The sequence below is a fragment of the Amborella trichopoda genome, chromosome 2, assembly GCF_054954075.1.
Source record: "Amborella trichopoda isolate Santa Cruz 75 chromosome 2, AtrichopodaSantaCruz75HAP2 v2.0, whole genome shotgun sequence".
Classification (NCBI taxonomy): Eukaryota; Viridiplantae; Streptophyta; class Magnoliopsida; order Amborellales; family Amborellaceae; genus Amborella; species Amborella trichopoda.
This window is the reverse complement of record NC_142337.1, coordinates 20163371-20188840: the sequence shown is the minus strand read 5'-3', so window position 1 is coordinate 20188840 and position 25470 is coordinate 20163371. Positions and strand designations below refer to the sequence as shown.

The following is a 25470-nucleotide window of genomic DNA, read 5'->3' as shown; positions in this document are numbered from 1 at the left end:
GTATCCACCACCTAAGCCCGGGATACCTTCCCACTCGCGTTTCTTCATTTCAGTTTGTCAACACTATATTAAGCGTTGCCCGGTCTGGCATTTAGCTTCCAAAGCCTTTGTAAACAGGGCCCCTACCTCCGGTTTTAGGCATTGTATTAGCCAACTTTTCTAGAGCACACTTTGTACAACACCTATTCTCAGAGGTGGTATAAGCCTTGCACTAAGAGGACCGACCTGCGGGTCCTCTCTTATCACTATATGTATTTTTCTCCTCTTTAATACAATGTTAACTTTACTTTAAAAAAAAAAAATTATAATGTCTTCCTTAGTGAAGGAAAAATCTTATATGTTGTTGACATCTACCAGTTAGCATCTCTAATTTCTAAGACGCTGAGCCGCAGTGAAACTTCATTAGTTACAGCATCAAGTTTGAATTCTAAATTTTTGGGAAACACTACCTTCTTTGGGTTAATATTTTTTATTTGGGAGACTTGTGGAAATGATGCAACAGGTTTTAAACTCACCATAGCATGAAACCTGTAACTCTAGATTACATGCCTATAAAAGTTAATTGATATCCAATTTCTTGACAGGCAAGGTGTGATTGGAGTCTCTTGATGATTATAGGGAGTATTCGATTACCATGAGTATCTTATTGGCCTGTTTTTCTCTTTCCTCCCCATTTTTTTTGTTTTTGGTTTTTTTTCCCGCTTTTGGTTTTAGTAGGGTACTTGTCTCTCTGCAAAATTTGGGAGTTGATGTATATATCTTATAATAATAAAATTTTTCCCATAAAAGAAAGCGCTTGAAAATTCTAGTGATAGTCATTCCTGCATGCTTTATAGTTGTTTCATAGCAATAGTTTCTCTTTGGAATTACATGTGGTATTTATGCTGTAGTGTTAAGGCCACACCATATTACAGAAGGTTTTTTTCAGAAGAGAAGCATTTTGCTATATGAGCGTCCTTTTTCCCTGTAATTTATGAAATGTTGCTCTCTAATTCCAGTGAGTGGCTTTCCAGATCTAGTTTATTTTGAATCTGTTGAAATCTGGAATGACAAAAGCTGGGTGCTCATGTTTGTAATAATATGCAATTGCTCATGTGTCATTTTTTAAAATGGTCATGTTATTGGTTCTAGTGGGTTGCTTTTGTGCAGCATCAAATTTTTTCTATAGAGCCTGCAATCACTTGACACATTAAACTCTCTTTGAAATTATGTTTTATCTGTATATTTATATGAAAGAAACAATTTTGTTAATGTTAGATGTAACTGAATATGTCCAATGCTACCATTCTTGCTGTCTCTTCTTTAACCAATCGAATTGCTAGGCCTCTCTCTAACTCCAGTTGATGAATTGTCTTTATTTGGAATATCACCTACATAAATATTACAGTTCTAGTTTTAACTTTTAATTGTTATTTTTCCAAATAAGGGTCGTATGTGCCAGAACAGATCGGCACTTCCTTCGCTAATAAAGGCTGGGATATAAATTCTCATGATGGAAGCAAGAGAAGCAACAGAGGTGGGAAGAGGAAATCTAGTATTTAGAAAGATTAGGGCAAGAAGTGGCTAAAGTGAGGCTCAGGGTGGGATCTGAGTCGGCTGAAGGTTTTGGAGTGGCACAACCACTCTTAGTTTCTGCTACATAGGGCTGAAATATCTTACAGTTTTTGCTAATTCATTTTCTCATCAGTCCTAGGACATGTAGTAAATCAGGTTGAGTTCTTGTTCAAAAATGCTATGTGCTTGTAAAAATCTGAATATGATTTGTCATGTAGTTAATCTACTCATTTAGTACGCAATCTTTTATTGATTATGGCTTACCTATTTATCTGAAGTGTATGGCAAATGTTCTTAAGTATTTCTGGGCTTCTTGTTGGCTCTTGTACTTTAGCTTGACGTCTCTCATATTGCAGGATTGCTAGTTTGACTTTTGAATGTCTGTCTTGACTTCTTTTAGTGCTGATTTCAGGTAAAATTGAGGTTATTCAAGCAGACAAGGCCCCAAAAGCAGCTGGACCATATTCTCTGGGAATCAAATCTAATAACCTCCTTTTCATGTCTGGGCAAGTGGGCTTTGTTCCTGAGGTTTGACTTCTTGATGTTACTTAGGACATATTTCTTCTCATAATATTTCCACAGATCCACCTTTTGACTAGGCACTTTATCAGTTGCTTGCTAATTTCTTAATGCATGCTCTCAGACAGGGAAACTCATCTCCGATAGCATAGAGGAGCAGACAGAGCAGGTGAATTGGGTCTTGATTGTTTGCACTTTCAATTCTGAAAGAGCATCTATTCTTCTGCATAGCTATAACTTTACAACTATATGCTTTAACAAGAATTTCACTGTTCCGCTTACTTTACTTAAACTTTATGCGTACATATGATTTTCTTTCTAATTTTAGCAAACATTATAATGCCTGGATTTCTCATAGAATATGAAGTTAAAAAATTTATCCATCTTGCACAATGCAGTTTCAACTTGCCAACTTGTCTGAAAGAGATGGTTCTTTAAGTGGTTGGCATTCAATCATCGCATGTATAGAATGCTTATTTGGTTGATCAAAAAGGAAATCTTATTTTGTTTTTGTTCTTTTAGAAAGGTTTATTTTGAAAAAGGAAATCTTATTTGGGAAACTTAAAAAGTGGATTCAAATTATTGGGTTGGTAAGAACCATTTTGGGTGTCTTGTGGTTTTTATTAGCTAGACCATGGCATTTAACATCAACATTTCTTGAACTAACAATAACCAAAAACTTGATAGACTTGCAGAGGTCACACACAACAGTTTATTCAACGAAAATATATTTCTTAAGGTACTTCGCAACAATGATTTTAATGTTCCTGATCCCTCATTAGGAAGAAGTGTCAGAGATGTTGCAGGTGGATTCAAACTTAGAATCCAAATTTGGAAGTCACCAATATAAGGATGGCAACATTATATGTCCCTGAAATTTACATTTTTAAAGGACGATGAATCTGGAGGATATCCTAAAGATAGCCCTTCGTAATTCTTTGCAGTAGTTTTCTGCTGAAAGATGACTCAAAGTCACTTGGCTTTCTGATATAGACATTTCATGCTGTTACAGGAGCTTATTTCTATCCTCGTTGCTCCATAGTATCATTACCGAATACAACATCTGATTAGTTACTTACAAAATTCTTCAACTAGATTCTTTTGAATTGTTACTTGTTATTCCATGATTTCTTGTTTTCTATTATAAATGAAATAGGGTGAATAGTTGGGCGTGGTTACCTTTATTTACTTAACTTGTGGTTTTATATGCCCTTGTGACTTGATGGTTTACCCAGAAGTGCTGCTTCCTTATTTACATTTGGAAATATTTCAGACTCTAAAGAATATTGGAGAAGTTTTGAAAGCTAGTGGTGCCAGTTATTCTTCAGTTGTGAAGGCAACAGTCTTGTATGCTTTCGTACACAATTATATTTTTATTATTTCATCTTGAAAGAGTTACATGGTAAGAAAAAACTTTATTATTTCAACTTGAAGGAGTTACATGGCAAGAAAAAACTTAGGAATGTTTTTTGTACAGGCTTGCTGACATCAAGGACTTCAACACAGTCAACAAGATTTACGCAAAATGTAAGTTTTGATACAACGTAAGTCGAATGAGTGTTGAAATTTTGACTTGTTTGTTTCGTTTTTCCCCCTTTTGTTTTATTCCTGGGTTGAGCTGTTGGTTTTGTGGACTTGAAGATCATCCGCATCAAGTTAAATATTCTGTGGGGACTCTTGCGGGCACTTGCATGTGAGAGTGAATTGTGTTTAAATGAATCAATAATAGTAAGGGGCATAGGGGTCCTTGCATGTTAGATGATACTCACTCATAGATAGTTATGCTTAAGCATGGTTATCCATCATCAACTTGTTTATGCGTAGATAATTACTTCATGTTAACTCATGTTATTGCATACACACGGATTTGTTCTATTCATTACAAGCTGGTAGTCAATAGCTGAGAATTAGTGGCTAGTTATCAGATGGTTTGAGTTTGTTTGGGACCACGAGTGTTTCATTATAAGCATTGAAGTTTCAGATTAGTTGGTAGACCTCTTGGCCTGACATCTGAGATTGGGATGCAAAGGAGATATTTTGGATGCATCAATTGGGCTTTCCTTTGGAAGGTAAGAGAGGAGGCTGACCACATTAAAAGCTACTTCCTTTCTCTAGTTGACAGTTTTCCTCTTATTTGGTCTACCCTATGTAGTATCCTTATATTCTTCTCGTAACAAACTTATTGTTCCAGATTATTGCTGTTGTAGCTGAGGAGCTAGAGTGAATGTAGAGGGATTCTGTTGAATTAATTGTAATATGAAGAATACGGGGAATAACAGCTGTCAAGCGAACTAAAGCATTAATATTTTCAATTTAGAAATACTCTAGATTATTGCTGGTGTGGCTGAGGAACTGGAGCCAAGAAGGAGGAATTTTTTAAAAATAAATAGTAATAAGGGGAATACAAGATATAACAACTACCAGGTGAAGTAAATGAAGATGCCATATACATGGTGTAACAGCTCCCCTTTTTTGTTTGTTGTGGGACTGTACAGATTTTGTTTACTCATCTCCATCAGCCCCCATCTTTTTGTTAACGTGACCTTGTACACAACCCTCCCATTTTTTGTTTGACATTATGATATAGAGCAACCAGTATGTGGGCTGTCTTAATATAATACAAGTAAATTATTCCCGCAAAAAATAAAAATAAAATAGTGGGCTGGATGGGCAGTGAACTCAAAGTTGTGATCATGGGTCCTTGAGTTGTCATCTTGGCACCGCTTTGGTTTTGATCATATTTTATTTCTTCTTTTGTTCTTGTGCCTTTTCTTCTAGTTAATAAATTTTTTTGTTAGTGATTTTCGTTTCTTTCTTTTATTTGCATCACCGCATATGCAGCGGCATCATGCTGTATGTGCCAGAAGGCGCGTCGCAAATAGTGCATATGTGCTTTGGTGGGATGTGTCCGCATATGTGCCGCATCGCACCGCATATGTGCCGCATCCCACTGCATATGCGGCCTCATAAGCGCATCGCACTGCATATGTGCCACATCAGGGAGGCGAAAAAAAAAAGCCCCTCAAGAAGGGGTATTTAGGTAATTCTGCCCCCAAAAAGGAGGGGGGGGGGAACAAACCCCCTAAAACAGCAAAAACACCCACTTTCATGGCTTTTTTTGTCATCATATCGATTAAGAAAAAAGGAATGGCGGAAATTTTTTTGATGTTTAGCTAGTCGTAGGGGCTATTGAAGAAGGACAACCTAACACTAGAACACAAAAGAGTAAAAGCTCGGTCCAATCGCATGTCAGTTCCAGAGGTCGAGGAGGATGAGGCCGACTTCGAGGAGACCGAGGAAGAAGAAGAATATGTGGAGGCCGCCAAGGATGATATTGATGATGATGATAAAGCACATAAATCATGATAATATGATGTCTTTTAAGGTTTATTGTCTTCTATAAAGTTAGTTTCAAGTTTCTACTTTCTAATGTCTTTCTATGATCTATCAGGAGATAGTGGGTACAAAATCTCCAACAGCTCATACTTTTGGAGTTAATGAATAAATTAAGGGAAAAGTTTATATAGAGCCAAGGCTCTAACAATCAAATTTGAGCCTACCTAAAACCTTTCACTAAAAGAGGTTGTTTTGATGCCCAAATATCTTCAAATTGATCATCTCGACATCAAGATGCATGGAGATGAGAAAAAAAATGGATTTCAAGTTTTGGAAATAGTGTATTTTGTAATGCAATTTTGGAGCGTCAATTTTCAAGATTTTCAAGTTTTCATAAATCTATCGATCTACACTATTTTTTAAGCTTTAAATTTTATAAAAAATATGAAAATGTATTTTAAGGCTATCACAAAGATTTCCAATAATGAAACCACATTTCTCGTTACTATTTGAGGGTAGGGTCTAATTTGATTTTTTAGAGCCTAGGCTCTATACAAACCACACCCATAAATTAAATACTTACTATCACATAAATAACCTCCACATTTATTTTTTCATGCAATAACCTATTTTTTGAGATTTTTTAGAATTTTTTATATTATTGACCGCATTGAAGTGATGCACCCCCATCTGGACCGCATCGAGCTGCATTGCCTCATCGCCCCCTTAACCGAATCAGGACCACATCCCGCATTTTAAGACACTAGGTCCAAAATCCAGCCCAACCCTTTGTCACTACTAGTCTTTCTCTTTATGCGAAACCCTTGAAACCCTAAAATCTCGCTTTAGCACATCCATATCTTTTCTAACCTCACTTTCTCTCTCCTACATGGTGCTCACTTTGGGAAGAAGGAATGTGCTCGCATAAAGGGTTAGGGCAACCGTTATGTAAAGATCTAGACGGGTAGAGCTGAAATTATGTGAATTGGTCTTCTTCTAGGATTAGGAGTTCTATGCCGTGAGAGAGCAGCCATCCATTCCGTGGCCAGCCATGATGGACATGTGGTGCGCAAATTTCCATTAAGGGCATCTCCTACTACAAATTGGAATTTCCTAAAATACCCGTACTTGAAAATAAATGTTATTAATCCCAGGTTTTAAACCAAATAGGTGAAAACAAAACTGTTTTATTTGAGAAAGCCCTATGAAAAGTCCCTTTTAAAACATGGGTGTGGTTTGCATAAGGTTGCAACCTTAAACAATCCAATTAAGGCACACCTCTAAATTTTTTTATCAAAAAAAAAAAAAATGTAATTTTGAAATAAAAATTTTAAGGATAGCTTGAGCATCTATTTTCATCTCTAATTATGAAATTTTGAACTATAACAATAGTTCAAATCAAGTAGCTCTATAAACACATGAAAATCATGAAAATGGATGGTCCATATAATGTGTTGCGAGATACACTATTTTGTGGACTCGAAATCTTTTTCTATTTTTATATTCATACATCACAATGTCGAGATGATTGATTAGAGGGTTTTCCAACATCCAAACAACATTTTATGATGGATTTTTGAGGTGCACCTTTAATTTTACATTTTAAGGTTGCAACCTTATATTAGCTTTTGATCCATTAGCCATTTTGTAACTACCTTATGATCCCATCTGCACTATAAACCAACCTAACAAACCCATGACCCACAAGTCTCCCATGCACAGGGCTCATGATTGGTTTATAAAGTTGGCCAGGGCACATAAGTGCCACAACGTAGCGACATAATCCAAGAACCTCTCCGAGGATAAGTTTACAGGTTTCATAGACCAAGCACCCAACCAGAGTGTCCATGTTTAATCCTTCAGTGCCAGGGGAGTCATTAAAGTGTATGCATGCTACTGATCCATTATCAAACTAAAGAACATGACTAGCAGCACTCAAGTTGTATAGGATGCCTTGTGCAAGCTTTTAGGCGCTCGTCCTCACAAGCCACCATCCTAACACATAAGGGCTTGTTTCATCTTCTGGCCAGCACTTGGCTAAAACTATCGCTGAACCCTCTTTGATGATGCCCATCATGTGGACTAAGCATATCTAGTTAGGGTGTGGGTCCACTCTTCTACTCAATGCCTAGTCGTACACCACAGCAGAGATTGATGGAACCCGTTATGTCCCAGGTAGGGAGCTCCAACTCGTTCTAATGGATTGTTTCATCCAAGTAGAACCAACTAGCACCAAGTTGAACTTATCTATCATAATGGCCATTGTCATCTAAGTGGGGCAGGTTTACATGGCTTGCTTCATCCACGTGAGGCCAACACTCCAACTCAAACCAGGAATGACCAAATGACGTGAATTTAAACATATAGGGAATAAAAAAGCCCTTTTATCCAAAGAACCTAGCGCCAAGGCTTTGAAGGCCACAAAACCCATCCCCAAGTGTTAACAATGCCTTCTTAAATGTTAATTCTGAACTATGCAAGAGCAACTGAGTTGTAGGTATCCTCCTTGTTTTAGTTATGTATGGAAGTTGTCTAAAGCAATCCATGGTCTTAAATGGGCACCGACAAGATGGTTTCAATGATTTGAGCCTTCTTGCAAAATGTTCAATTTAATCAAACTGATCTCTTTATGGACCACCATGGTTTCAATTATTGAAAAAATTTATATTTGTAACGACTGTAATAGTCATTTAACAATCTTGCATAATGGGGTATAACAAACATGTAACAGTCTTGCATGATGCACTATAACAACCATATAACAGTCTTGCACAATGGACTCTAACAACCATGTAATAATCTTGCATAATGGGCTGTAATAGAAAGAAGATTGGAAGGAAAAGAAGGCATACATGTATTACAAAGTGTAAGGACAAGGATGATGAAAGTTTATACGTACCATAGTTTTCGGGATCTTCTAAGGAGAGGTCCACTTCCCCTCTAGAAGTTCGATCCCGAGCTCCGAGACACAGGATCTCGATTCTGGGCGATTCCTTGATACTTGGGATTTCGATTCGAGAAGTTAGGGAACTCGATTCTATGTAAATCACGGTTCCATGATCGAGCGGAACTACGATTCCACCAACTTGGAACTGAGAATCCTATACTTTGTGTGTAATTTCTAAGGCAACAAGAGTGGGCAAGGAGAGAGAAGGAAGAAGTTGAGAGGAGATACAAAAGTTAGTCATGTTGCGGTTATATTGAGAAGTGAGGTCGTGATCGATGCGTTTAACTTCCTTGGTCTAGTTCATTGGGTCATGTCCACCTCTTAAAGGACTTCTATTGCTCATGTGTTGGTAAACCAATTCGAGCCACTCATGGGGTTGCCTTATGGTGATGGAGTAAGTTGGAGAGCCATTGGGAAAATTATATACGGCAATGTTTTTTCTTTTGTCTTGTTTTTCAAAGGAGAGCTTAGCTACACGACGTTTCTTTTTTTGAAAACAATGTATCACAACATTCTTGGATTTGTGACTTTCAAAAAATGTTAAACATATTGTTCATTGGAATTCGATCCCAAATTACAAGTCAGGGGAAAATTGAACTTTGGGGGCGTCGATCCTAATAACGACATATCATGATCCCATTTAGTAAGAAACTTGCTCCTATGCAGATGTGCAATGTGCTTCCTGAAAGTCAGGGATCTTGAGCCTTTCCTTGGCTATGTACATATCTCGTACCACTCCCAGAGGCACTGGTCATGGATCCATTAGCAAGTTTAACTTCACCAATAGCAAGAGAAAAATACAAGAAACCAAATTTCTTACTAGTCATATGGTCTCTAGCCCTTGATCAATGATCCATGGTGTAGAAAAGGTGGAGTAGGAGGCATGGTTTGTAGTTGCACATGCATCTGGATGCTCGACTAGTGTCTTAGAGCTGATTGAAGCCTTGAGAAAAGTTACCTTGTGCTGTAAATATTTGATGGCACGGTCTCTTGGATCAGATTCATTGGTTTGTGTGGCTTAGGTTCCTCCCCTTCACTCGATACAGTATTGGCACTTGCATTTCTTGGTTTCAGTCTCAAGTGTGGATGCAAGTCCCAACAGGGCTATCGAGTGTCTCCTCTTTACCAAAATGGGAGCATTTGAGTGTCTTTTTCGGTAGGAGAAAGTGGGGCACTATTTGGTCCTCTTGTACCTCCTTTTCTTGCTTGAAGCTTGTTGCAAAGGCCGATCATTTAGAATGGATGCTTGAGCTTTATCCTTCTGCAATAGCCTTTCTACTAGCCTTCCCTCTTGCATAATTATAGATTGATTCAAAAGAGGACAATTTGAACTTTCCTAGAACTTGTACTCTTTGAATTTCAAAGTCAGGATATAGGCCTATTATGAACTCAAGGATCCTTCATTGCTTGGCCTGTTTTTTAACATCATCATCAATGGGATTAATAGGCTAATAGTGGTCTAGTTCTTCCCACTTATGCCCTAGTATCCCAAAGTACTTTTCCACAATCATTTCTCCTTGGCGGAAATTTGCTATTTCATGATGCAATTCATAAATCCCAGGTATGTCATCTTGTTTTGAGTATGCCTTAGCCATTGCCTCCTATATATCCTTTGTAGTCTTAAGAAACAATAGCCCCCTGCTGATACTTGGCTGCATGGTATGATGAAGCATGCCATCACTGTCAAGTTCTCGCTTTCCCATTCATCATGGGATGGATCATTTGTGGGAGTGTCTTTCACTTTTCTTGTGATACAACTCAATTTCTTCTAGCTTCTTATGAATATTTTGACATATTGGAAGCATTTTAAGTAGTTTGTCCCATCTAGCTCAACTGTAGTAATCATCAAGCATGGGTGGTGAGATTTACTGCTTCCCAAGGAAATATTTTGCTTGATTCATGATATTTTCCTTCCCTCTCGGACCAGAAACCTTAAGGCTTTTCTTTAAGGTACTAATTCCTTAGTTTCAAATGTGAGGTTGCTGGAAATAAGGTGTTGCTGGAAATATGAGGTTGCTGAAAAAGAAAGGAGTTTGGGATGATAACTTACTTATTGGTAAAGGAAAGTTAAATGATCTTACTGGAAATGCGAGGTTGCTGATACACCATAGCTTCAAGCCAAGAAGGAAGAAAAATCATGATTCTAGGATCATCGGAAGAACTGGATATCCTAGGGTTTCAAGTCGTGCTCTGATACGATGTTAAGATTGAGAGAGAGAAAGTTCAAGCACAAGGTAAAGAAAATATGGTTGTCTTTTTTATTCTATACATGGTTTCAAGTCATGCTCTGATACCATGTTAAGATTGAGAGATAGAAAATTCAAGAACAAGGTAAAGAAAATATGGTTGTCTTTTTCACTCTATACAAACTGTGGGGCAATGTACCATATAAATAAACAAATCCCTATGGGAGTTGCAACCCATTATGCATGATTGTTACATGGTTGTTACAATCCACTATGCAAAACTTTTATAGGCTGTTACAACCCATTATGCAAGACTGTTGCATAGTTGTTACGGCCTATTATGCAAGACTGTTACATGGCAGTTACAACCCGTTATGCAAGATTGTTACATGGTTGTTATAACTCATTACATTGTTATTACAACGCATTATGTAAGACTATTACATGGCTGTTACGGTCACCACCTTTTACCCCTACTCCCCAATTTAATTTTTCGATTGTCGTAAGAAAAGAAAAAAGGACATGTATTTCTCATCCAATTAGTAAGTTTGTTTCTTAGGCTTCATCTTCACCTTCCTTTCATGCATACCTTTGCTCTACTTTCTTTGTTTCTATTCCCACCAAAGTTGTAGATATATTGGCTCATCCACAATGCAAAGTGGCCATGATTGAGGAAATGATTGCTTTAGAGAAGCAACGAACTTGGGATATAATTGTTCGACCAAAAGGACAAGATGTGGTTGAATTTAGGTAAGTGTTTACCCTAAAGCACAAATCAGGTGGCTTGATTGAGATTTATAAAGCTCGTCTCATGGCTAAGGGTTTTACATAGTTATATGAGGTTGACTATAAGGAGACTTTTGTTCCTGTAGCAAAATTAAAATCAGTATGGGTACCTTTATCTATTTTAGTAACCAGGAAATGGCCACTCCACCAATTAGACGTAAAGAATGCCTTTCATCATGGAGATCTGCAAGAGGAAGTGTACATGGCATTACCAAAGTTTGTAAAATGAGAAAAACTATATATGGACGGAAACCATCACCTCTTGGTTCGACAATTCAGTATGACAGTATGTCAGTTCGGATTTTAGATAAGTGTTTCAGATCATTCGGTATTCTCTAAAAGATATTCTTGTTCTATCATTATATTGATAGTGTATGTGAATGATATAGTGCTCGCATCAAATAATGATAGTGAGATTCAAAAACTGAAAGATTTCTTTGGCGTATTTTGGACATCAAGGATCTTGGTCCGTTGAAATCTTGGAATATAGGTGGTTAGGTTTAAACAAGGAATTGTTTTTGTCTCGAAGAAAGTATCTCGATCGTCTTAATGACATAGGAATGCTTGGAGCCAAACCAGCAGAATCTCCTATTGAGGTTAGCCAAAAATTGGATGATCAACATTTAGGGCCTCTGAATAACCCTGGTGTATATAAGGGATTAGTGGCTATACTTATTTATTTGATTGTTACATGGCCAGACGGTACATATGCTGTTAATGTGACTAGTAAGTTTATGCATGCATCATACTCCCATCACATGGAGGCTATTTATCGCATTTTACGATATTTGAAATCTGCTCTAGGGAGAGGGCCACTTTATACCAGTCATGGTCACCTTGATGTACAAGGTTTTTGTGTTGCAGACTGGGCAGGGTGTTCTCTTGATCGATGATCCACCGGTAGCTACTTTATGACAATGGGTGGTAATTTAGTCACCTGGAAGTCTAATAAGTAGAGTGTTGTAGCTCGATCTTAAGTGGAAGCCAAGTATTGAGCAATGGCAAGTGCTACATGTGAAATAATTTGTCTTCATTTTGTTCTTTAAGAGATGGCGTTAATGTATCAACTTCTATTCCTCTATATTGTAATAATCAAGCGGCAATTTATGATATATATGCTCTAGCTTGAGGGGGAGTGTAGTGACTATAACAGTTATGTAACAATCTTGAGTAATGGGCTATAACAACCATGTAACTGTCTTGCATAATGCATTGTTACAGTAATGTAACAGTCTTGCATAATGGGCTGTAACAGCCATGTAACAATCTTGCATTATGAGTTGTAACAACCATGTAATAGCCTTGCATAATGGGCTGTAACAGTCATGTAAGAGTTTTACATAATGGGCTGTAACAGCTATGTAACAGTCTTGCATAATGGACTGTAACAACTATGTAACAGTCTTGCATAATGGGTTGTAATAGCCATGTAACAGTAATACATAATGGGCTGTAACTCCCATAGGGATCGGTGTATATAGGCATATTGGCCTACGATTTGTATAAAATGAAAATGCAATCTATATCTTTTTATCTTGTGCTTGAAATTACTCTCGCTTTGCTCTCTCAATCTTAACAAAATTGAATCAAACTGATCTCTTTATCATGGTTTGAAAAAACAACCTGCTCCACCTAGGCGCCCAAGGGACCCTAGGCTTGGGCAAGTATCTCTAGGTGCTAGTTCCTGGGCACCCAGTCCTGGGCTGGTGCCCAGGAATTGGGCCTTTTTGGCAAACAATTGCCCATGAGGGCATTTTGGGTCTTTTTGACCTGTAAAAAGTGGGAAAATGTTGTTTTGGGGGTATTCTAAAACCCTACAAGGTGGATAAACTCAATCCTAAACCCTAAAAATGCCCAAATTTGTTGTTTTTGCAAAAAAATTTGAATCAAGAAAAAACTTAAAAACTTCAAGAATAATCTCAAAGCTCACCCTAGTTATCAAAAAAAATCTAAAAGCTCACCTTATCTCATTGGAATCAATTTTAGGGTGCCATGTGTATGATAATTATATGAACTATGAACTACAGACTATGCCCTATGGCGTATGGAGACTAATGCACTATGGACTTATTTATGTTTTTCACTATTTTGGTCATTCAAAGAATTAATTTTTTTCAATGATTCGAAGTTTTGAATGTATTTCAACATTCATGTGTATATATTTGCTAAAAATATTAGTTAGAATACATAGAAATGTAAAAAAATACAAAAATGACACAAATATCTATGTCTATGTGCATTTGGACAATAGATATATGCATACTTTTGAAAATTTGTCAGCTTAGGGTGCCTGACCCCTGAGGTTCTGGGCGCCCACCAAGGTGCTAGGTGCCTAGGGACCGCCTCGCCTTTGTTTAAAACCTTGCTCTTTATGCACCTGCCAAACGGTTTCGAAATTGTTCCTTGCAAAGTTTAAATTTAATTGAACTGATCTCTTGATGATTAGCTTATATCTTGAGGTGCCATAATCTCTTATTCTAGGTTAATGCAATATTTTTATGAGGAAAGATTGCCTTGCACTTGCTATTATGTTTGGTTTTCAGTTTGATATGATGGATTGTGGTCCTTTCCTTTTGGATTTTTGAGGCTAGTACCATGTCATGTGGAGTAGACCTCTCTTAAACTAAGTACCCCATTTTGAAGTTGATCTCAAGTTAGTTCAGTAGTAAGATGATCTTTGGCCTGACACTAGACTATCCTGTTGCATGCATAGTCAGTAAACTGCAATATCTTTTGTTAATGAGACTAGTTCTTATTCATGCTGTCAATTTTTTGTCTATTCATGGACATCCCCAGATGCTTAAATTATGCTTTAATAAAACATTTTGATATGTTAAGGCTATTGTTCCTATTGGCCTTAATTTTTACTTCTTAACATAGCTTCCATTTGCGATACTTCTTTGTTGGTGTTGCTCCTTGGGTGACTTCCATGGATGGTCTACATATTATGTGTGGCTATTTGTTTGTGTCTCACTGTAGTTTCTCAGTGTACCAAATGCCACCAGTACTTTCACTCTTGTGCAGAAAGAAAACATCATGCGGTGATCTTCAATGCGATTGGTGGGACTTGGTTGAAATTCTTGTGACGTGTTAGCTCTTTATTGTGATAATTTCTTGCCCTGTACATGGTGGCCAGTCCCATTGCTTGTGCTATAATTGAACGTATGGATTGTTTATATTGTATTGGGAAGAGGTGTCTCTAAGTGATGTTTTCTCTAGTTTTTGTCCATTCCAACCTTTAATCGACTGTACGGCTAAATACAGGTTGATTCTTGTACCTTCAAATAGTCACATTAAATCCCTCCATTAGTCGGGGAATTAGTGTCTTCAACCATGTAATGTTAGTACAATATTAATGACATTGTGGGTCTCTTCAGGTGAGAGGATTCATCACCTTTATCTTTTTATTGACAACAATATCCATATAGAAAAGATAACAGGTTTTTGTTTTCTCAAGGGTGGTCAAATTTGCTTAGAGTCATATTAACATGATTTTGTCCTATTGAAATGCATGTTGCCTAACCTATATTCGATTTGCTTCTTGGGCATATATAATGTCCTCAATCCAAAAGTTGAACATTAGATATTCAATTTTCATGAAATGTGTACATCAATCTCCAAGGGGTTGGAGATTAGTTCCTATGTCATCTTACTTTGTTTAAGTATAATACCTAGAACATACAAATCCCTATCATTAACTAGGCCTCCAACAATTCACTAAAGGGTCTTCTTTCCTAAAGCAATGTACATTGCATTTTGAGATGCCCTAGTAGGTCTTGGCCATAGATGGGAAAAGTGTACTAGGGAATAGAGCTCCCTCCCCACGGAATCTCACTCTTGCAATCCAGGGGCAGGAGCTTGGGTGGAACTTGCTCCCCCACATCGCCCAGGCCTAGGTGGACCAACTAACTAGGCAGGCTGTCCCTAGGCACCTACCTGCTAGGGACCCTACCTGCTAGGGACCCTTGCACTAGGCGGGCGTCCAAGGGACTACGTCCACCTAGGTGCAAAATACCCATTGGGTGGGTTAGTTTTCGTTTTTTTTTACTTAGATTATAAAAAATGCACATTCATGTATATTTTACCCAAAATCTAGACCGAAAACGGGATTGCTAGACACCTCTTGCCCCTTGCCCCTTACCCCTTGTCCCTTGCCCTCTTTTGAACGACTTAACTAGGCACCAACAGGATGAGGTACCATAGTGCATGTTGTTCGCAAATGACATAGTTTTGATCACTGACACCCCGAAACAATGTCAACACAAAGTTAAAACTTTGGAGGGATTCTCTTGAATCCAAAGTTTAAAATTGGCCGGACAAAGACCGAGTACATGGAATACAAGTTTAGTAATAATAGGAGTAGAGACGAGAAAATAGTTAAGATTGACGGTTTGGAAGTAAAAAAAAAGACTGCACTTTCAATATCTTGGGTCGATAATCCAGGAAAATGGAGAGATTGAAGATGTCGCACACAGAATTAGAGCTGGGTGGGCGAAGTGGAGATATGCAACTGGAATTTTATGTGATCGGCGCATACCAACAAAGCTGAAGGGCAAGTTTTATAGGACAACTGTGAGACCAGTTTTCCATTATGGAGTGGAATGTTGGGCAGACAAAAAATAATATACTCATAGAATGAGTGTAGCGGAGATCAGAATGTTGAGATGGATGAGTGGCAAGACAAGAAGGGATAGAATTCGAAATGAAGCCATTCAAGAAAATTTAAGTGTGACACCAATAGGTGATAATATGAGAGAGAGTAGACTTAGGTGGTTGGCCATGTGTGGCATTGGCCCTGTACAACACTTGTTAGGAGGTGCGAATTAGTTCAAATGGAAGGATTGAAAAGTGCAACGGGTAGGCCCAAAAGGATGTGGTTGGAAGTAATCCGAAAAGATATGGGGACTTATGGCCTCACTGATGGTATGGTCTTTTATATAGCAGAATGATAGACAAGGATTCGTGTAGCCGACCCCAATTAATTGGGAAAATGCTATGATGATGATGATGATGATGATTTTTTAGGAAGTTCCCTCTTGCTTTTTTTTTGATTTTTTAGGAAGTTCCCTCTTGCTTTTTTTTTTACTTCCCATCTCTCTTCTCTTTCCCCTCCAATTCCTTTCTCTCTAATGATGCCCTTTCCCTTTCCCTCTCAAACTCCTCTCTCTAATAGTTCACTTTCTCTCTACCTCTCTCTAACCATGTATTTCTCTTTAACATCTCTCTTTCTAATTATGTCCTTTCTCTCTCTCTAAATCCTTTCTCTAACCTTGCCTTTTATCTCTCTGACATTCTCTAACACTCCTTTATCTAACCCATGCCCTTTCTCTCTCTAACACCTCTCTAATAGTGTTATTTCTGTCTCTAACATGTCTTCTCTCTTAGTTCAATCTCTTTCATCCCTATTTCTCCCTCTAACTGTATTTTCTCTCTAAATGTGGCTTTTGTCTCTCTGACCCCTCTCTCTCTAACCTTATCCTTTCTATCTCTAAGTCATCCCTCTAATTCTGCTCTTTTTCTCTCTTACTCCATTATATCTCGAAATGCACCTTTTCTAACTTCTCGCTCTAATTGTCTCCTCTCTCTTTAAGTCTTCTCTCTGTCACCATTCTCTCTCTCTTATTCTCTCTCCTCTATCACTCTCTCTATGAAACCGTGAAGCTCAAACTTTGTGAAGCTTTATTAGGTTATTGTTAAGTCTGATCGCTATGTTTGAGAACTTCCAAACAGGTTATCAACCAAGTGTTCCAAAAATTGTAAATATCAATAGCTCCTGCTTCTTGGAAACTAGATTCCAGGAAATCCCCAGCTTCTAATTACCAAATGTGCGAAGTTTCAGACTTTGATCTTAAGAAATACACCCATGTATAGGAGGGGGCCTCGGATTAGATCACACAACGTGTTGTAGATCGACACACCTAACCTAAGGTTTTAGTATCATCAATAAGTAAAACAAAGTATATTTTCTACTCTTAAATGGAATGGAATGTGGTGCCCCTTAGGTATCACTATGGATAATATGGTAAGTTGCATAAATATGGGAATTACTAGAATGAAAAAGCAATTTATGCGATTTTGTATTACAATAATTGGGATAGGTAAAATTTAGATTGAAATTCTCTTATCAAATGTTTTTGTTGTAGTGTCAGAAGAAACTAAATTAGCTAGCCTACAAAGACCTAGGCAATAATGCCATAGGTTCGAAACTTCATTTGCATGGTTAATATCATCATATGTTGGGGCAAGCAAACAACTTGGAGTATGTTCAACCTATGGGAAATCAAGGAGAAAGAGCTATCCATGTCTACACCTTTGTTTAGCTACCTTCCCGAGTTGAAGATCTTGTACCAAACATCCAGAGGAGTGAAATAAGGTAGCACAATGATTATCAACAATTTGTAATAGGTATTACATTCGTACTGCATTTATAGGAAAATGGATGGAGATCCAACACTAGATATTGGAAGGAGAGAGGAGAGAGTCTCTAAGGAAAATGGATAGGGATCCAATACTAGAGAGTTGGAAGGAGAGACGGGAGAGTTATAGGGAAAATAGATAGGGATCCGACAATAAAGATTGGAGGAGAATTTCCAACAACAGTATACACTTTTTGATCACCTTTATATCTGTTCAAGTTTATGAGTTGATGTAATGGGTTCTCTTGATATTTTTATTTTATTGTTTTCTAAATTTAAGATTTGCGGATATTTATTTGAAGAGTAAACAAATAGTTTATTGATCTTGTGAAGAGATCTCTAGGATGGATTTCCTTGCAAGCCCGGAGAGACGATATAATATATTCTCTCATCTGTTTATTATATCATTATTATTATTATTATATTATTATTATTATTATTATTATTGTTGTTGGTATTATTATTATTATATTATTTATTTATTTCCCATCTTCCCTGCATCAAGTGATATCAGAGCTTCTCCCTACATTAGTTGTTATCAGAACCTTGAGGAGACATAAATTAGGATTCAAAATTATCTAGAATATCTGGATAATTTTTTAGGTGAGAGAGAAATAATCTTAGCCATCCATCTCTAAGGTTAGCCATCATGATTTAGAGAAGATATTTTGGAAACTTATCCCCTGAGATTTGAAGAATTGACACATATCCACTTCTAATTTATCTAGACTGATATTTTTAATATTTTTATTTTACTATATTCTAGATTTTTACTACGAGCTTTTGTGAACGATAGCTACTTTGCAAAGCTTAGGAGAGCTTGCTACAAAAACATTTGTTAATGTTAGCTATTTCTCTTACTGCTCATGGAGGGAGGCATAGGGAAGTTAGTGGTCAGTCGAGAAATTCTTTACGGGAAGATACATTAGTTTCATTTATATGTGAAAATCAAGGTCTGTTGATATAGCTCTTGGACTTCCGAACGTGATCTATTGTTGGAAACATTGTTCCATGGGCGTCTAGGAGGGGGACCCTACCCATGGGTTTTGTCGCATTCTCTTAGGCAATTTATACGAATGCTTATGTTTTGATTTGTCACTTTGACACCCATGACGCAAAACCAAGAAACTGACAGATTATTTGGCTAGAGATGGGTTTCAGTAACCTCATCCTCAATCACGGAGATCTCTTGGTATTTATGTATCCTTCTTGCTTTCCCCAATGCACATTACAATTCTTACACTTGGATTTTACACATTATGAATTTTGACACTGTAAATTTATAACGTGCAAAGCATCAGCTAATTTCCGCATGTCTCTAACTAGTATCTCCATGACAAAAGTTTTCTTGCTTAAGAAATGACAATTGATCATATTATGCTTTTGTTCTAGTGTTCTAAAACACCGTTTGGATAAGGTACTATGCACCTGCTTGCCCTTGACCGACCAGAGCTACTTGGGTGAGTTGACTTGGGACTTACCCAAATCATGTCAGAGCCATTAAAAACAGGCCAAAAACATGAAAAAAGTAGATATTTTAATAAGTATGAACATTTCAGAAAAATATTACAAATTTTAAATCGTAGAAAATTTAAAAACTATATAGAACATGAAATAGGAATAAATTAATGTTATTGGCTTGAAAAAAATTGAAAATTAGAAAAATAGAAAAAAAAAAATCACAAAAACACAAAAGTAGGTACCAAATGAATTATAAATCAATTAAACTTGATTTAGTAAAGAATGAATCAAATCTATGAATTTAGATTGAAAAAAAATGACATACACATTGAGGCCAATCCCCTGACCTTTGTCCTCAATACAAATCAATGCCTCCAGTCTTTTTCAAAGCTTCCCTAAACAACCTGAATCAAAGCCCCTAACCAGTTTGAGTTCGGATCTAAAGAAATCCAAGCTCTTGAAACTTTGGATGAATAGTAAATCCGAATTTCAAATATCTCAATTCCCTTTTTTTCTTTTGTTAATTCAAGCCCATGATTGAATTAAGAACACAAAACTAGGCTTGGGGAACAAATTTCATCGAGGATTGACTATTGATTGTGAAAAAATTGCAATTTGGGCTGACTTTTTCAATCTAAAAAAATTGCAAATTACTGTTTTTTTTTCTCGTATGTAAGGCTTCCAATACATAGATGGGGACAAAATCTCACCTGGAAATTAATATGGCGCAAATTGCTAGTGTTTAGAGCTTCAATAGTAAAAACATAGAAAAAGGGGGTGGATTTCTGTGCCCCCTTTTATTTTGTGACTTGCACAGCACTTGGATGTGTACTATACAAGGTATTTATTTCCACACTTGGCGGGGGTAATCCGAATCCGAGTCTCCTTGGACGATTTCTTGAGCATTGATCTGTTCTTTTAGAAAATTGGAGTAGATGATATGTGGATTATTAGTTTATTACTCAGTGCTTCTTCTTCGATATTGCCTTCAGAGAGCTTCTTACCCTTTGTCACCAAATTGCAACCATTAGAATTGGGTTCATTAGCTTGTCATAGATCTTCCATCTTGTCGCTAGTTAACCCAGTCAGCATTAAAGAGAATCTTGTTCCTCAATCGAAACTGTGATACCTCAAATTTCTGTGAATCCTTATTGGACCCCTCTCGAAGTTCTAAAGAAACTTACAATTCCATGGTATGAAAGAAGTGGTTTAGTTCTATAGGTGCACCTAGCAACTTAAGTTTTTATCCCCAGTTTCCTTGTACCTCAGAAATCTATGGACTGCCTCTTTTGAGTTATTTTGCCTACCAGCCTAAAAAATGAGTTCTTTTTTTGCCTACCAGCCTAAAAATGAGTTCTTGATTTGGATTTGGGTGGTGATTTAACTTAAAGATGAATAAGCCTTGGAACATGCCACTTCATTCCCAAGAAATTCTTTGAGTGGTAGGGGTTCTATGATATGAAACACCTTTTCCAGGTTCTTTTTGAGAGTCCGGATAGACTCAAAAGTTCTTTTTGAGAGTCCAGATAGACTCCAAAACAAGAACCATAAAAAACAAGAGGGATAGGCCCAGAAACATTGCCATCAAACATAATTAAGAAATGTGATTCTTACTTTCTTATTGACAAATATCCAGTGATCAATATTACTTTAAATTATGTATCTAGAATTGATCAGTTAAATTTGTCAAACTGTTTTAGCCGATAATTGACCTTAAACTTGTGAACTTTTCCTCCCTAGCTTGAAAAGACATTAGGGATAATTAAGGATATGATGCTGATTAGGGATATGATTGCGACTCAATCGTGCTAATGAGGGATATGATTGTGACTTTGGTATATTGTAATTTTACTTGTGTGTTCCGAGGTTTCGACAGCAATACGGCATGAATCTCTAAAAATATATGTACATATGGAATTCCTCCTATGTCAACATGCAAGAAAGTATTTTTAAGATTGAGCTGGTGAAATGGTTGATTTCATTGAGCTGCATATGAGAGAACCCCCTCCCAAGTGTTTGATAGAGAACTTTGTTATCAAAACATGCAGTGTTTAATAGAACTCAACTGCAGAGCAAGTGTCCCTTAGTAGGCACGTTTTTGTAACAGTTAACGTCCCTCTTGTCCCACTCAGAACTTTTTGCTTCACTATCAGGACATTCTGTTCCCAAGTTTACTCTTCTACCTCGCTGATATGACAAACTGAAAATCACCTCTTCTGCATTTGATACAGGAGAGTTATCTATGATTGTATCTCCCACTAGCCTAGGTACCCATTTCATAGGCTTGGCAGCCATGCGAACCTCTATCCATTTTTCTAGTTTGCTTAATTGGGCTGCACCTATTGTCCTCTCCCATCCTCTCTTCCACTATGTTTGATAATGATTCAGTATTGTGCTGCTTCACTGCCCAAAATTCCTCGCTTCTCGAATTTCAAAGTGTCTCATGATCTCTAGAATATATTTATTGCTTTTATGGTTTTCCTTATTCATTACCTTAGTCATCTTTCTTGTCTTTCTCCTACTTTCCTACTGTTTACCTGTCTTCATTGCCCTGATACAAATTTCACGGTCAACACACCTCAAAATCCCTAGACGGCCTTTGAATTCCACCTTTCATCTTTTGGAAATGTCCTGCCTTGTCCCTACATTTTGTCAAATAATTTACTCATTATAAGAATGGGGGTTCTTGTCTGTTTTCCAGATGATGATGCTGTTAATCTTGATAACTATGTTTTTCTGAAGTGTCCATTTCTCGGTATTTTTTCTTCAAGATGGATATGAAGATGATCTTGTGTTTGTAGTTTCTTTTGGGCGCGGTTATTCTTTATCAAATTGCAAGGTGATCCCCATAATTGTTTTGTTGGAACAATAGCCTTACTTGAAATGTTATGTTGTAGGTGATGATAAACTAGCGTTTCAGAGGAAACACCAGGGCGTGGTTTACGAAATGTACAACGAAAAAATTTCTAGTTGTGTGGAAGGGGCAGAAATAATGAGTAATAGGTCTTATTGGTAGTCTCCAGTTGTGACATCCCTTTCCCTTCTATTTTGGTGTACTTTCCCTTTTCCCAAAGGGGGGAAGGAAAGGGTAGTCTACTATTTTTCAGCATCTTGTGGGACATTGATCGGAGGTATTCTCGTGATTAGTATCTATCTTGTTAAATAAATTTGAATTATCCTTTTTTCTTTTCGACTTCAAAAGTGTTGGAAATTTAAAATTTGTTTAATTATTTTATCAGTAGGAAATTTATTGTTTGATGTTGGAGTAATAGATGTTCTGAACCCAATATTATCACAAACATTAAAATAAAGACATAATATTGAATAATGTGAGCCATTCTATGTAACTAAGGAATGGAAAGGTTGGCTAAATTATGGGGCCTGAAATAAGAGAGGTTGGGTTGTTTGTAATAGATATTCTTATGAAGAAACAGAAAAAAAAAACTGAAATATCAGACGATGATGGAGACCTCATTTTCATATGCTGCAGATTTCTTGGCACCGTATCCAGCACGCACATGCTATCAGGCTGCAGCCCTTCCGGTGGGTGCAAAGGTTGAAATTGAATGCATTGCAGCTCTATAGCTTTATAGAAAGGTGGGCCCCCGCCACCCCTCTTACATTTATTTAGCATAGATACTGTCTCCCTTGTTAATTGGCAAAAGACAGAGTGAGGTGTAGTGGGTAGAATGTCTTGAGACTTTTAATGTTGTGCTATTGGAGTTAGTGGTAGGTACATTGTTACTGCTAAATAAAGCAATGAAAGAATGCTGACGTTGAAATACTGCTAAGGAATATGGCAAATGTGGATTAGTGCTGGCGCCCTTTTCGTGGTGTGACATGCACCACTTGCTGAAAACTCTCTCTCATACACACGTGTGCACACATACACCCACCCACACAGTGCAGGTGCAACGTGCAGAATGCACACGCAGTGAGAGCTGGTTTTTGTTCAAGTTTCCTATATTTAGTGAAGGTGTGGTTTGCATAAGGTCGCAGCCTTAAATAATCAAAGTGGGTGCACCACCAAACTTGGTTATAAGATGAAATTTTGGTGTCCAAAATTCGTACAATGGTGTGAATATATTTTCGTCTCTAATTATAAAATTTTGAACTCCAAAAAATGGTTCAAATCAAGCATATGTATATATGCATGAAAACCTTGAAGATGGATTGTAAGATATACTATTTTGTGGACTTGAAATCTTCTTTTTTTTTCATATCTATACATCTTGATGTCGAGGTGATCAATTCAATGTTTGTCCAACAAGAAGAAAAGCTTTTTCAATGGATTTTTTAGGTGCGCCTTAATTCTACATTTTAAGATGACAACTTTATATAAACTTTTTCTTTAATGAAATTTAGTCGTTCCAGTTGTCTCAAAACTTAGGGGGTTTTATCCCATGTACAATGCTGATAGCCGTTCCTATTTTGCATAAGAAAATTGCACTTTAGATAAAATTTGCAAAAAATAACCTTTTCCCATTCTTTGACACCGAAATGAATGTAATCATATTGGGATAGTATTACTTGAAGACGCTTGAGTTTTCTGAAGTTGTTTGAAATATACCAGTCGTAAGATGTCAACACTGGACTGATGGGTTGTGTGAATCAATTGTAGGAAACTTGAGTGCATGAATTATTGACATTATATAACGAACTGGCCATTTGACTCAAAAGTCCAAGGGTCTAGTAGCTAGTATTTCTGGATCCCAAATGAGAAACATGGGTTCATTTTGGATAAAATTTATAGGCAAAATCTTTGCAATTAAATTGTTCAAAATACTTCGTAAAGTTAAAGAAGGAAAAAGTTTATCAGGTTGTTACTTTATACTATAAAAGTAAAAAGCCCTGTAGAAAAAAAGTGTCATGAAGTTGGAAAACCTTACAAATTGATCATCTTGACTTTGACTTTGAGATATGTGGATATAAAAAAAGAAAAGAATTTTCAGTTTTAAAAATAGTGCATCTTTTAACAAGTTATTTAGACCATTTATTTTCAAGTTTTCATAGATATGTTCGATCTACACTATTTTTGATGCTTTGAATTTTATGATTAAAGATGAAAATATAATTTAAGGTTATTACAAAGATTTCCGATATTGAAACCACATTTCTCGATACTATATGAAGGTGTGCTTTATTTTGATTGTTTAAAGTACAAATTGCACCCAAAAAAAAGTCATGTCAACTAAAAAACAAATAAATAAAAATATAAAATACAAAGAAACTCCACAATTACATGGCTAAGTGTTCGTTTGTGCTTCCTCATGCATTGATGATGACTTCAAACTAGAATGGGACCAATATGCCTACAATATCTTCTTCTTATTTTTGTGAATGTTCACAATTACTTTCATTAATATAAGAAGCAAAGCTCCAAACGTACAAATGAGAGGACAAAAGAGAATAATACGCATTGTACTCCCTACTTGTAGGGGTGATCCATATTAACTTACAAACTCAACAATACCCTACCTTGAAAGGTCCATACACCACCAGCTACAGAAGACCTCAGCTAAACTCCACAAAGTGTTTCCAAGAACTCCGCCACCTAACGTCAATTATCCACCCAAACTACTCAATTGACACCCCAAATGCGCCTTTCCTACTACAATAACCTCAAGGGCAGGGGTTGGTTCGATGTGAAGCCTATACTTAAAACGGCATACAAAAGAAGAACAAGCAAAGCATGGCGTCATACAAGAGGGATCAACGGCATACAAAAGAAGAACAAGCAAAGCATGGCTGCATACAAGAGGGATCAACGGCATACAAGAGGGACAAAGATAGGTCTATGAAAAATCGAGTGAGAAGAGAAAAAAGGGGAAGAAGTCTAGAGACAAGCTAATATGCAGAGAGGAGGGAGTAAATGAAAGACAAACCTACATGATCTTTTACCGGAAAATAATCTATTTATTTATTTCATTCCTTTTGTTTTGGCAAAAAATCACTTACATGTGATCTTTATTACAACAATATAAACTTCAAAATAAAATCAACATAACAATAAAACCAAGATCATGACAACTTGACGTCATTGGAACAACTATGCACTATACTTAAAAATAAAATAAAAGATTGCAAGAAAATAGAAGGGAAGAGTGCCAGAGATTACCTCAACCGGGTTTATTACACCCCACACCGAGTCACCACCATCCAATGGTACGGGATCAACGGTCTAGCTTCAATCTCGAACCGAAAAAGCAAATTTCGGCCAAACTATTTCATACAACCCTTTTGTAGCTCATCAAGCTTAGATCCT

General features: G+C 37.0%; 1 protein-coding gene across 4 annotated transcripts in view; it reads left to right on the top strand.

Annotated features, from left to right (window-relative positions):
- Positions 1 to 22996, top strand: part of LOC18445653 (reactive Intermediate Deaminase A, chloroplastic) — a 30619-nt gene extending 7623 nt beyond the window's left edge. Inside the window, exons 2-7 of one of the 4 annotated variants that reach the window (XR_002282932.2) lie at positions 1967 to 2082; positions 2198 to 2242; positions 3347 to 3420; positions 3551 to 3600; positions 22103 to 22336; positions 22696 to 22996. Coding sequence is in view for 2 of the 4 variants with exons in the window: in XM_011629295.3 (XP_011627597.1) it covers positions 1967 to 2082; positions 2198 to 2242; positions 3347 to 3420; positions 3551 to 3600; positions 22696 to 22790 (380 nt within the window). In the remaining 2 variants the exon portion in view is untranslated. Of the gene's footprint in view, positions 1 to 1966; positions 2083 to 2197; positions 2243 to 3346; positions 3421 to 3550; positions 3618 to 4054; positions 4143 to 4264; positions 4533 to 22102; positions 22337 to 22695 lie in introns of those variants that run through there. The other 3 variants (XR_016049384.1, XM_011629295.3, XM_020674483.2) reach the window with 3 other exon arrangements.
- Positions 22997 to 25470: the final 2474 nt, after the last annotated feature.